Raw genomic sequence first — 12,500 nt, 5'->3', positions numbered from 1 at the left:
TATATATATATATATACATATACATATACACATGTACATATATATATACGTGTATATATTCAGGTACTACCCGAAAAATTAGAATATCAAGTAAAAGTCAATGGCAATTCAACATAAAAGATGACATATCTCAAGCAGTTCCTTGTTGTAACTTTGCTGATTAAGACTTTCAGCTTATTAAAACCACAAACCCACAAACTCAGAAAATTATTATAAAATTTAAGTTTTTTTTTTTAGCTGCAAGACCTGATCAGCAAAATCCAAAGAAATAAAAACTTGAAATATATTGATTTGCATATTATTTGTTTATATAATATGTCAAATTCAACTTTTAAGTTGAATTGCATAAATACAACAACCTTTTCAGGATATTCTGATTTTCTGGGTAGTATACATATAATCCACATGTATAAGATAAACTACTACTTGCTCGATATAATATGACTATATTCATCCATTCACCTGTCTATCTAGCTATCTATCTATCTATCTATCTATCTATCTATCTATCTATCTATCTATCTATCTATCTATCTGTCTGTTCAACCTTGATGTAGTTTGTCCTAACAGAGTTGCTGTAAGACCTCAGGCAGATCTCATAGCCCAGAAAGATTTTGCAAACAGGTAAACCAGGACACACACTCAAAAAGAAAGAAAGAAAGACGGGGAAATCTTCCTCTTCCTCTTCCCGCTCCCCATCGTTAAACAACCAATCAGCAGCAGTTGACCAGAAGGAAGGAAGCGTAGCGCTGACTTACTGGCTGGTGACGGGGTGCTGTAGCCGCTGATGGGCAGGCCGGGCAGCGCCGGAGGAGACAGGCTCCCCAACATGTGCGGGAAGAAGTAGGAGTAGGCGGGGACCGGGAAGCCGTTGAGGTGGGGACCCGGCACTCGGTTGCCCTTCCCGGCCATGACGGCACCAGTCCACCTCGGGTCGGAGCGACCGGGCCGGAGCGGAAACACGGCTGCAGCGGCAGGAGGCGGGGTGAGGAGCCGGGGGGGGCGGAGTCAGCGAGGAATCCGGTGATGATTTAATCCCCCATAGGGAGACACGTGCAGGATATTCCAATGGGGCTCCAAGCTCTGCTTTGTTTCGAGGGCGAAAAAAAAAGTGAAAAATAAAACGAGCCCCCTGAGTGCCTGGTGTCCTTGTAAAAGATGGCAACTGTAGATTTCACCATGGATTAAAAAAAGAATTCCCAGTTGGCTCGGCGTGTGTGCGCGGGGAGGGTTGAGTTACTGAGGCAACAAAGATAAAAAGCCAAGCAAACCGTTTCTTAACTTTCTTTTTTTTTAATCCACTATTGTGAAACCGGCCTTATTTGCGAGAGGCGTTAGTGCTGCTGCTCACGGTGGAGGTGGAGGGGGCCGGCCCTCGCACGGCCATCCCTTATCTGCGGGCTGAGGGCCAGAAGCCGAGACGGGAGGCAAGTCCAGTCAGGAGCAGGTGGCTTTGACTGCTGCCGTGGGTGGAGGGGGGGATGGGGGGGGGGGGGGGGGGAGCAGCGCTGGCCTTGACAGGGCTCCTGGTGGTGGAGGTGGTGGTTAGAGGGGTGGGGGGAGGGTCCCGGGCTTCCGACACTGGCAATTGGGTGGGTGGGTGAGGGGCAGCTCAGGATTCTACTCTTCCGGCGCCGAGCAGAGGAATGCAGCGATCACATGGTGCCAAGGCGAGGCGCTACTCCTCCGGCGAGGACTCCCCACCGCAGCCTGTGGGAGAGAGGGAAGGGGGGGTGGGGGGGGCAGCGGGGGAGAGAAGGGGGAGAGATCTGTTTAGCTCTTGGGTGACAAGGTAAAGAGATTGTTTCCCTTTGTGCTTAAGAGCTGCAGCAAAGCACTTATTTTGCTTTTGACACTAATTAATGGTAGTGCTTCGTCTGAGATGATACACGAACACCCGCAGCCCCTGACCCAACCCCCCCCACCCTCATCACCACCACCACCATCTGCCCCCCACCCCAGCAGCAGAAACCGCATGGTTGGCGGCGGGGCGTGCGGCATCTCCTCCTTTCTTTTCTTTTTGCGTGCTCATTAAGGTGGATAGAGAGAGAGAGAGAGAGAGCAAAAAAAAAAAAAAAAAAGGCGAAGAAAAAAAGGCGAAGAAAAGTTTGACAATCGCAGCAGCGGCGGGAGGAGACAGAGGTGAGACCCCTCAGAGCGGAGCCGGGGAGGCAGAGTTTGCTTTTCAAATGAAGTGTAAGACGACGTGCGCTAACAGACCTGTAAACCGCCGGGACGCGCAATCACACACGCCAACGACGTAATTATCGTAAAAAGGAAAAGGGCAGAGCAACAAAACAACATATGCAGAAACAACAGAAGAGCTCTCACTTTTAAACAGCTTGTCACAACACGGCCTCTTCTTTACGAGGCGGCGGAGCTGACACACAGCAGTGAGTGTAAAATCATAACACACACACACACACACACACACACACACACACAGCAGCAGCAGCAGCATGCAGAGGCGGCAGAGAATGGACCGTGCCTTTGTGTGAACAGCGTGGCTCAGGAATGTGGCACCGTTGCACGAGATCCCACCTCGGCTTCAGGGATGAACTCTCGCAAAGAGAGCCGGGTCACGACTGCGCGCCTGTTCCAACTTGAACGGCACGTCTGCCACGGACGTGCGACCGCTGGCATGAAGCCCAAGACACTGGAGCCACTGGCTTCAGCTCATTTAAAGGTGGGATGCCAGGGGGGTTTTAAACGGGTTGATGTTCAGGGTGGATGGTGAGGTATCCAGACAAGCAGAGCTCACTAAATGTAAGGAGGGTGCTGGTAGGTTGGGTTTAAAATCTTTATATTTGCATTCATGAGCAAAACCAGATAAAAGTCTCAGAGCTAATAAGAACTACGTTGGTACCATGGGCAACCATGTCATCAACAAACTTCTTTTATTCTATTTGGACAACATCTTCAATATTGTCGACCGACAAATGGAGCAAAAGTGAGATTAACACTGGTTCAGCATTTCCAGGATAGCTGAGGCTGAGATACCAAAACCGCTTTTCTCCTCCACAGGAACAAATTGTACAACAAACAAAATATCATGAACGCAACATTGAAATAAATCTAAAGTAGCCAAACTGCAACCGACAGCAGCCAAAGGTTTTGCTGCTGGTTCGATTTTCAAAATGAGAGAAATGTCAGGTTCGTGTGCGCAATTACATCCAATTAGAGGTCTCCAAAAATGTTTCAAGTCATGGGTGCGCGCACCACTTCCTGATTGGGAGGTGTGGATGTCATCCGCATCACCTTTAAAGGTCCCGTATTCTGCAAAATTCCCAGCACGAGCAATTACACACGTGTGCAGACCGTCAGTGAACGCCACACCATTGAGAGAAGTTCATTTACTTCAGCTGCTTTGTGTGAAGCAAAACACACAGTTTTGAAATTCAGCCCTTTGTGATGTCACAAAAGACACTGAATGCACTTACAGTTCGGTGACACCCGGAGTGCAGTGTTTGTTCGATCCTATGAGGCTATAGAGTTTATTTCCCACTCGTGGAGGCTGTAAACACAGCGCTAATGGTGTTTCTCTCTCTCTCGAACTTTTTTTTAAATCGATCATGTGAGGTGGCTTTTTTATGGCCAATGAAAAACAAAAACCTGGACATGTCATATGGAAGGTATGTATTGTCTTTGGATCTTCTGCCTTTTCTGCTCAACATTGTTCGCTTCCTGCTGTTGATCTCGCTTTTCCTTCTTCCTGCTGCTTATAGATGCGACTTCCTGCGTCAAAAGAGGCAACAAAGGTGATGAGCCGCTTGGTTTGGGAGCACAATCGGGGCTCTAGTGCAACTGGCCTCTCCCTCTCTCTTTCTTTCTCTGTCTCTCTCTCTAAGGTCTTTAAAGTGCAAATGTGTAACAGTGTTTTGATAACATGAGATTTATTGGGCCGTTGTCACAAAGCTCTCAGCTCAACCAGTGTTAAATCTGCGGCCAAGAATACATACTGTCACTGGCCATTATTTACGAGCGTGACTCACCAAACTGCGGCGACAATGTTTTTTTTTTGCGGTCGTGTGATTTTACAACGTTGGGATTTCGCACGTGGTGTGACACGACGCGTCGGTTAATCAGACAGAGAGCTGATTTTATGGCTTTTGCTCGTCTATTACTCATCTTATTTTTATTGATTTGGGCTAAAGTGCTCTTTGTCAACCTGTCACGAGAAGCGGCTGTGTGCGGCGGTCGGTTAGCGGCGGCGGCGGAGGGGGCAGCCAAGAGGTCCACTCACATTTGTCTAAAACGCATTAATAGCATTATTGCTAAACGCCCCGGGGAGTGGAATATTTGCTTTTAAAACCCCTGGCGACCACAATGAACCCTGGGAGAGCAGAGAGTCAAGAGTGGCCCGTGAGGTATTATTCCTGTTTTCACCATACAAAGTGCTATTATCATTACCGATCCGGGCCTTGATGCATTCTGCACTGTGCTCGGGCCTATCGGACCTACACGCCGCACAGCTCTGAAGCTATATATGTTCTCTATATACATTCTAACGTGACGCCCGCAGGCCACAGACACTGAAATGTTTTTTTTTCTTTTTCTTTGCGACGAGGAATCACAACTCAGCGGGACATTTTGCAGAAAACAGCGGTTGGAAATGGACCACTTCCCTCAACGTTATCGCTGCACTGTCCACCGTGGGCGCAGTGAGAGCGTGCTCTGAATGATGAGCGCCATCAGAACCAATACCGTGGTCTAATACCTGCGGCCTTTTATTGCACGCCTGCACCTTGTTTCCGTTTAGCGGTGTCACCGTAACGATCAGAAACGACGACCCAGGATGACACTGCGGCGCTGCAGAGTCCAAGACGGAAGGACGCGAGTTAAACAGCAGCAGTCGGTTGAAATTTATTCCAATATTGAGTTTCTGCGCATAAAACACCGGCTGAAAACACGCAGGGCCTTGTTTTCTTCAAGTTTCTTCTTGAGGAAGCGTCGCTATCTGAAGCCTTGTAGAAAACAGAGGATAGAAACAGCAGATTAAAGATACTCGTCTTAAAAGAAGCACTTAGAGGAAGTAACACAAACATGCAGGCATGAAAACCTATGATGGGATGGTTGCGGCTTTGCAGGGGGGGAAAAAACATCCACAACCCAACATATCTGCAACATGACACGCACGGCCACAACTAATAGGGAATCAATGCACGGCTGAGGGCCCATATCATCAGCGACACGCTGCAGTGGGAGGCAGCTGGGAACGCTGACTCCTCACATCCTCCGACGCTGGACGTGTATACACGCACACCAGGAGAGATAAATGGTAGTGGGGACATTTAAAATTGTCTTTAATCTTCTTTCTCCCTGCACACACACACACACACTACCTAATCTCACAGCCCATCCCTCTGCCACGGCACTCCGGAGCCTCGGCACTGGGATGATGCATGTGTCATGTATAGCGTGGCTGACACACAAGGCCGTTAATATGGGGGAAGAAGAATTGAGCAGTTGCATTTACGCTGCGGCGCCCGGTTTCTCCGCTCGTCGCTGCGCTGCAGACGCGCTCCTCTGCTGTTTGAAGGCTTATGAACGTGTTGGAGACGGCGGGACATGGGCAGAGAGCCGCTTTAACAAGCAGTGAGGTGAGAGTGGGAGCTACGATCCGCCGTTACTGCCTGACGGCATGAAAATTTCAAGCGCATGTGTGCGCTGCGGCCGCATCTACGCAGCTGAAACATTAACGACCGCCGTCTGGACTCAGGAGAAAAAAGTGGTCTAGTAATAGTGCAGGCCTTTAGAAAAGAGGAGGGCACCCCGGGGCCTGAGATCAGCCGTCTATCCCGAGAGTCACAATCCTTCCTCCATTTGTGCGGCTATATCCATCCCCGGCCATAATGCGGCCCAGCCAGTGTACTCAAGGCCGTTGCGGGCAAAAGGCACCGTATGGAAGCTCAGCCCCTGAGAATATGCATACGCTCACTTACAGCAGGCCTGAAGTATAAACAAACAATCTGGGTCACTTGGTCTTAACTCTCCTGGAATGTAAAGAAAAAAGAGAGAGAGAGCGAATGGAGGGGGTCAGAGGTCGCGGGTCACAAAAAAAGAAAGACGGTAATTGGTCGTGACAGCAATCATTGAATAAATCATCGGAAAAAAAAGCAAAATGGCAGCGCGGGGTCGGAGGGAACGGGCGTACGTCACGGCAAACAGGGCCCGGAGGGAGAGAAGGAGGTGGAGGGGGAGGGGAGGGGGAGGGGGGGTGCTCGGGAGGCAGCGCAGATGCGGCGGAGATGCGCATTTGAACGGACAAGTACGACACGCCGCTTCCACGTCAGCGCCTCAGAAGAGGCCGGTGGCGGAGGGTGACACAGGGGGTGACACAGGGGGTGACACAGGGGGTGACACACGCCGGCCTGTCGTCGGGGCTCCGGGAAAATAAAGGCCCAAGGTGATCTTGTAGACTTGGAAAAGCATGGACACACACAAACAGCAAGCACATGTCCACAGACTCCAGTTGGGGGAGAGGTATTGGTATTGATCTGACACCAAGCCAATAGAGGGCTGGTATCGCTGATACCGATATCGGTACCGGTACCGATGGCGATACTTTTTCCTTGAAATGTCGTGATCATTGAATAGTTTTGTTATTTTTGCCTTTTGTTAGTTGATTACGATCATGGTGACACAACAAACCACAATACAAAATAATTACATTATAACAGTATATAAATAATAAAATATTTCTCCTCTATGCACAATTGTTTAAGAAAAAAGGCAGTGGTGAAATATTTTTTTAAAAAAGTAACAATGTAACAACATATAAATAAAGGGGGGAAGGGGCTTCGCTGTCTAGTTGGACATCAATTCAACAAAAGCGTTCTCATCCTCGGCATCGATCTGATACCAATCCTCATCTCGGTATCGATATTATCAATATTTAGATCGATAGCCCAGCCACACTGCCCACCAAATGTACCACAGCAGGGTTTCAGCTAACAGGAGGCCGTAGAGCTGGGAGATCTCTTGAGGAAACACGGTCAGTGCTCTGCAATGAGAGCGGGAAGCCGCTGTGTCAAGCGCCTGTGAGGGCAGAAAGACGGTCAGTTGCCACAACGTTGTTACGGGGACACCTGCCACTTTGCGGGCTGGCCTATCATTTTGTGTTAGCGCCGCCGCTGCGCTTCCTGCCGCTCCGCTTCCTGCCGCTCCGAGTGGGCCGCACGCTGCCGCTTCACACGCTCAGCCCTGTAATCACCAGAGCCACCTGACGGCTGCTGCAGGACTCAACCGTTTGTAAGTGGAGAAGCAGGGCGACAATCAATTAATTTATGCTGGGGGGGGGGTTGTTACAAAACAACAACAACAACAACAGCAACAAAAACCTGTCGAGTGGAGCTGCCAGCTCAGTGTTTAGTGGTGCAGCGGCAGCTCCGGCTGCAGCCTGTGAGGAGGCTTTGTAGCGTAGCACATAATGGAAGTCTCTCAAGCGCGATGCACTGAAATTTTTATGAGGACAGCAGTGTGGGTGGATGCATACGTCAGAAGTGAGATGTGACATCGCGGGAGTGTGCGTGTGTGTGTGTGTTATCTGCGCACGCATGGATTTGCACAGAAGCTCGACAAAGTGTGTGTGTGTGTGTGTGTGTTTGAGAGAGAACGTACAACGATCCACACGTATGAGACAAAGTTCAATGTGTGCGACAACAAGTGGCTCCATGCTGCCTGCCAACACATTTGTGTTTGTGTGTTTTGTTTTTTTTTTCTCCAATGCGAACCCGTTCACATCGCATCCCCGCCGCATCGCATTTGCATGCCGTCCTGTCTTACTGTAGGGGCGGGGCCTCTGAGCCAACACGCCTCTGTTCACCAGGGCGGTGCAGCTACAGAGATGGAACGCGATGAGGTCGAGCGCAGTTTTGGGGCTTCAGTCGATCGCACTTCAGTACCAGGATGTGATAAAACACAGAGAGTGGGCAGATGGGCACAGTGATAGATGTGATAGATAGTTGCCTCATAATTTCAATATCTTTAAAGTCTGGCTCCTCTGTATGGAAAGAACATTGTTAAATGCTATCTATAGCGACACAAATTGAAACAGGCTTCTCGGAGGTCACTAAGCATGTTTAATTATGCTGGATATAATAGACTATCTCTGGAGATGTTTCAACAGTGAAATGAAACAGTGAAAGAAATAATCTCTCTTCTGTAGTAGAAAAATTGGCCTGTAGGAAAATAATAGCTCTCTTTTCAAGTCTCACTGGGTAAATAAACATATATAAAAATATGAAATAATGAGCTTCAACAAAATAGCTCTCACAAAGTTTTCAATGTTACAATGTAAATAAAAGACATCACTTCATAAAAAAAAGGGAAAAACCGAGACCGTTTCATCACTTCATGATAAAATCCTGGACTCCCAGGACAGGATGTGGATGTGACATCTCACGTGACATCCCACATGAGACACTCGTAATCACAAACTGTGTTTCCATTATCCATAGAATCCATAGAATCCATAGAAGGGCAAAACCTAAATATCGCAATAAAAAACTGGCAATGGAAACACCTAAACTTGGAAAAACCTCTCAGATATGGCTGAAAGGTTTTTATACTCTCTAGTATATCACAACAGTGTCATGGAAACACTTTTTTGGCATTTACACATCACCGGATGTGACGTGCGGGGGTCACATGACCAGTTCACGTCATGTTTTTTAAGTAATCAAAGAGGAAACTATAACAACCATTCTTGACAGCAAACAACATTGAAATGCAGATTTACACAAGAAATTTTGTCCCTCCATCCTCCTCAAAGTGGAGTCTAGCGGGACGAGATTTTACAAAAATTACGGCTTCACACCATTCAATGGAAAATCCTGCAAATCGCAATAGTACTTGTCGAAATCTCAGAATTATCGCTTTTATGGAAATGCAGGTGTTACAGATAGCAGTAACACTGTGCACCGAAAGCATGATGAAGCAGCTCAGTGACAGCCGAGGCTTCGGCGCCAGAAGGCTAAAAGGTGCTAAGCGCACATCCGGGCCGGGCCCAGATCGCCCAGCCACACGGAACCCTGGGGGGGTGAATCCACTCGTCAGGAAGGCAGGCAGGGTGACATTTCTGCCTCACCTCAGAAAGGTCAGCCTTTAATTATCTCAAATGCCAGCGAGCGGTGCACCTGCAAAAAAAAGAAAAGGAAAAAAAAATCCTAGAGATGAGCCCGTCCCTCGTGCACGCGTGTGGAAGTGTCGGTGTGTCGAGGCTGCGATGATGCCGCCCGACTTCCTTCCCCTTTCGCCCGCTGCTGCCGCCGTGGCTGTCTGTGCAGAACAGCACCATCTGGCACACCTGCATGCAAACCAGCTCCAGAAGCCGCACACACACACACACACACACACACACACACACACACACACACACACACACACACACACACACACACACACACACACACACACCCCGCCCAGCATTTAAAGCTTCGGCTAAAGTCTGACAGTCGCCCTTTTCTTCAAGGAAGAGTCAAAGCGCAGAGGTCAGAGGTCACAGGACATCCAGGAACATCAGCCGGCGGCACAGGTCAGCGGGGCAGCGCGGCCGCATGGCACCCAGCTCGGAGTCTTTCCTCGGAACCGAGAATCATGGGAAGCCAATGCGGGGGATTAGGTGGAGGCTGGGACCGTTTATTTTCTTTTTCTTTTCCCCGGAGAAATAATTTGGTGACAAAACACGAGCGGGCGAGCGTGACAAGCCGCTGTTTGCTTTCTGAGCAACTCACTGTAGCCATTCAGCTCGGTCAATATTTGAGGGGGTGGTAACGGCCTGCTCAGACACACACACACACACACACACACACACGCAAACGCAAACACACACACATACAGCATAAACACGCTGCCTCTTGCTTCCTCTTCCACGGAGAGATCGAGAACACAACCAAACCAAACGGGGACCCACAGACGGACAGACGGACGGCAGCGAGCACCGGCCGTGCGTCCAGGTTCGTCCCGTGCATGTTTTTTTTTCTCTCTCTCTCTCTCTTCCTCTCTCTCTCTCTCTCTCTCTCGCTCCCTCTTTCTCAGCCGCTCTCTAAAAACACACGGAGAGCCGGTCCCTATTGTTGACACAGCTGGCCCCGTGGAAAGGATTGCCTAATATGAAATATGAAATGAGCGCAGGGGATGCAAGTGGGAGAGAGCGGGACGGGGGAGGAAGGAGGGAGAGACGCCAAGTGGGAGGAGGAGGAGGAGGAGGTGGAGAATAAGAGAAAGAGAGAGGGGGAGATCTCGGGTTAAGGGCTCCAATAGTCTGCAAAACTCACCCGTCCTTCTCTGACATAACTCGCTCCACTTTTCAGCAAGTGAGCGCAACAGCATCCTGCTCTAAAGAGCAGCCCTTTGTGATGTCACAGAGGGCTGACACGTGTCGCTGATTGTCTCCATGAGTTTTTGTCTCCTCCCGAACAAGTATGGTAAGGTCCAACTGAGCATCAGCGTTAGTGGGGAGCTAAAAACGGAGCATTACTGCAGCAGGCTGCAAACAGAGGGTTAAAACGTGCTGTTTTGATGATGCCGCTGCAATGCTGCTCCACTGGAACACCACCTGTGAAAGTGGGCGTACTACTGAAAGGCTGAAGACGCACTGAAATCATGGCACATTGTAAAAGAGGCAAAGGAGGCGGCGCTTTTCGAAAGAACAGTGATGTAGTGAAGACGCAGCAATATCACGGCACTAAATCTGAGACGCGCACACACACACACACACACACACACACACTCACACACTCACACACTCACACACTCACACACTCACACACTCACAGATGGGAGCACAGAGAAGACGGAGCCGAGGAGCCCTGAGGTTTCCTGGCGGTGAGGGAGTCGTGCCTCCTGTGGTCTGGGGTCTGCAGTGATGTTATTCTTTCCCATCAGTCACACACGGCTGCAGTCGGGCCTCCTCCACCGTCCTGGCAGTCCCACCACCTTTTTTATGCCGCACTACTCCCTTCCTCTTTCCCGACACCGCCAGGACCTCGGGCCATAAATTCTCCTTAAAATCCAGACTAGGAAGTTGTAAAGCCAGCACAAGCCATTCAGCTGCAAGATACATGTTTATGATCAGAAAATGTGGAGTGTGATGCCCCCCATAAAGTGACTGAAGTGTTGAGAATCTAATGACTTAATCGTTCAACGGTGGAGGGAAAAATATTGTATTCCGATCACTGGCCGAGGTCCAGCGGGGCAGTATTTTCCATTGATATCGCACGGCTAGAAATAACACCAAGTTATGATTTGTTATTGCGTTTTTCTAGACTTCTGAGCAATAATGTTCTGATTAGTAATGTTAGTACAACTCGTGATTGATGAGACCAAAGCGCGAAGCAACAAGTGTTTGTTTTTTAACTACGTGTCACTGAAAAGATTTACTCAGAGCGACACTCCCTCGCACTGGACCACGTCCAAAGCGAAATAATCAGATTTTGCTCAAAAAAAATGTGCTGCATTGCACCCAGAGTTCACAACAGCGACGCTGCAGGTTCACTAACTGGTCGCCATTAAGGTGCAGAGCCGACGCCTTTATGGGGGCGGCTGGTAACTGGGACAGTGGAGTCCAGTGAGCCAAGCCAGGAGGGGGCATTTTTGTGTGTGTGTATGTGTGTGTGTGTGTGTGTGTGTGTGTGTGTGTGTGTGTGTGTTCCTTTTAAAGGGAAAGGCTGGATGCAAATCAAATCCATATTTCGAAAGGGCACGCACGCACGCACACACATGCGTGCACACACACACATGCACAGTACAGTGCTGAAGTCAAAACACTTAAGCTGTCATCCTCCATGTGCATAAACAGAGATGAGTGCAGGCACCTTCACATCACTGTGGTCCCACTGGGGAGCAGAACACAGCTGGCTCAGGAGGACGCCTCCCTTTCCCTCCGCAAGCGCACAAGAATCCACTCTTTTGCTTGTGTGTGTGTGTGCGTGCGTGCGTGCGTGCATGCGTGTGTGCGTCAGAGAGTAATCAGCGCTTCGCCGCGCGCTCTTTGTGCGAAGATTCTCCCGGCGCCGCCTTGGTTTACCTATCCGGGATATCGGGCCAGCCAGCGGTGTTATGCGAAACACTCGGGCACATTTCAACACAGAGGACTCAATGACGCGAGAGCTAATGACGCACTAAAGAGCGGGGGGCCTCTTCCTGTTTATGTCGGCACTCAGCCGCCTCGAGGATCAAACGAGGCCCGCCCCTCCGAGCGCGAGCCCTCTTGACGGAGACAATCTGCCACTCCAGAGAACAAGTAGTGGTTTGTCTCATACATGTGAGATGATAGATAGATAGATAGATATTTTTTTCCAGCAGTAACCACAGATTTGAAATAAACAATATACAAGACAAGCAATAAAATCTAAAAAAAAAAACAACTAAAAAAAACACATCCGTCTAGTTGCTGTTTAAATCAAACGTCCAGACTGATATTGTGTCGCTGTGGTTTCTCTCCAGGTTCTCCGGCTTCCTCCCACAGTCCAAACTACTACTTCCACTACTTGTCTGTA

The 12,500-nt window shown here is 49.2% G+C and overlaps 1 protein-coding gene across 3 annotated transcripts in view; it reads right to left on the bottom strand.

The window, feature by feature from the left end:
* raraa (retinoic acid receptor, alpha a) overlaps positions 1–12,500 on the bottom strand; it is a 147,300-nt gene that overhangs the window by 80,192 nt on the left and 54,608 nt on the right. For all 3 annotated transcript variants that reach the window (XM_076034554.1, XM_076034556.1, XM_076034555.1), the window contains one exon: positions 759–1,710. In XM_076034554.1, the coding sequence (XP_075890669.1) occupies positions 759–912 (154 nt within the window). In that variant the 5' untranslated portion in view covers positions 913–1,710. The remainder of the gene's footprint in view (positions 1–758; positions 1,711–12,500) is intronic.

The sequence above is a fragment of the Nelusetta ayraudi genome, unplaced genomic scaffold, assembly GCF_046127955.1.
Source record: "Nelusetta ayraudi isolate G7.1 ecotype Tasmania unplaced genomic scaffold, CSIRO-AGI_Nayr_v1 ptg000042l, whole genome shotgun sequence".
Classification (NCBI taxonomy): domain Eukaryota; kingdom Metazoa; phylum Chordata; class Actinopteri; order Tetraodontiformes; family Monacanthidae; genus Nelusetta; species Nelusetta ayraudi.
This window is presented reverse-complemented; position numbering and strand designations above follow the sequence as displayed.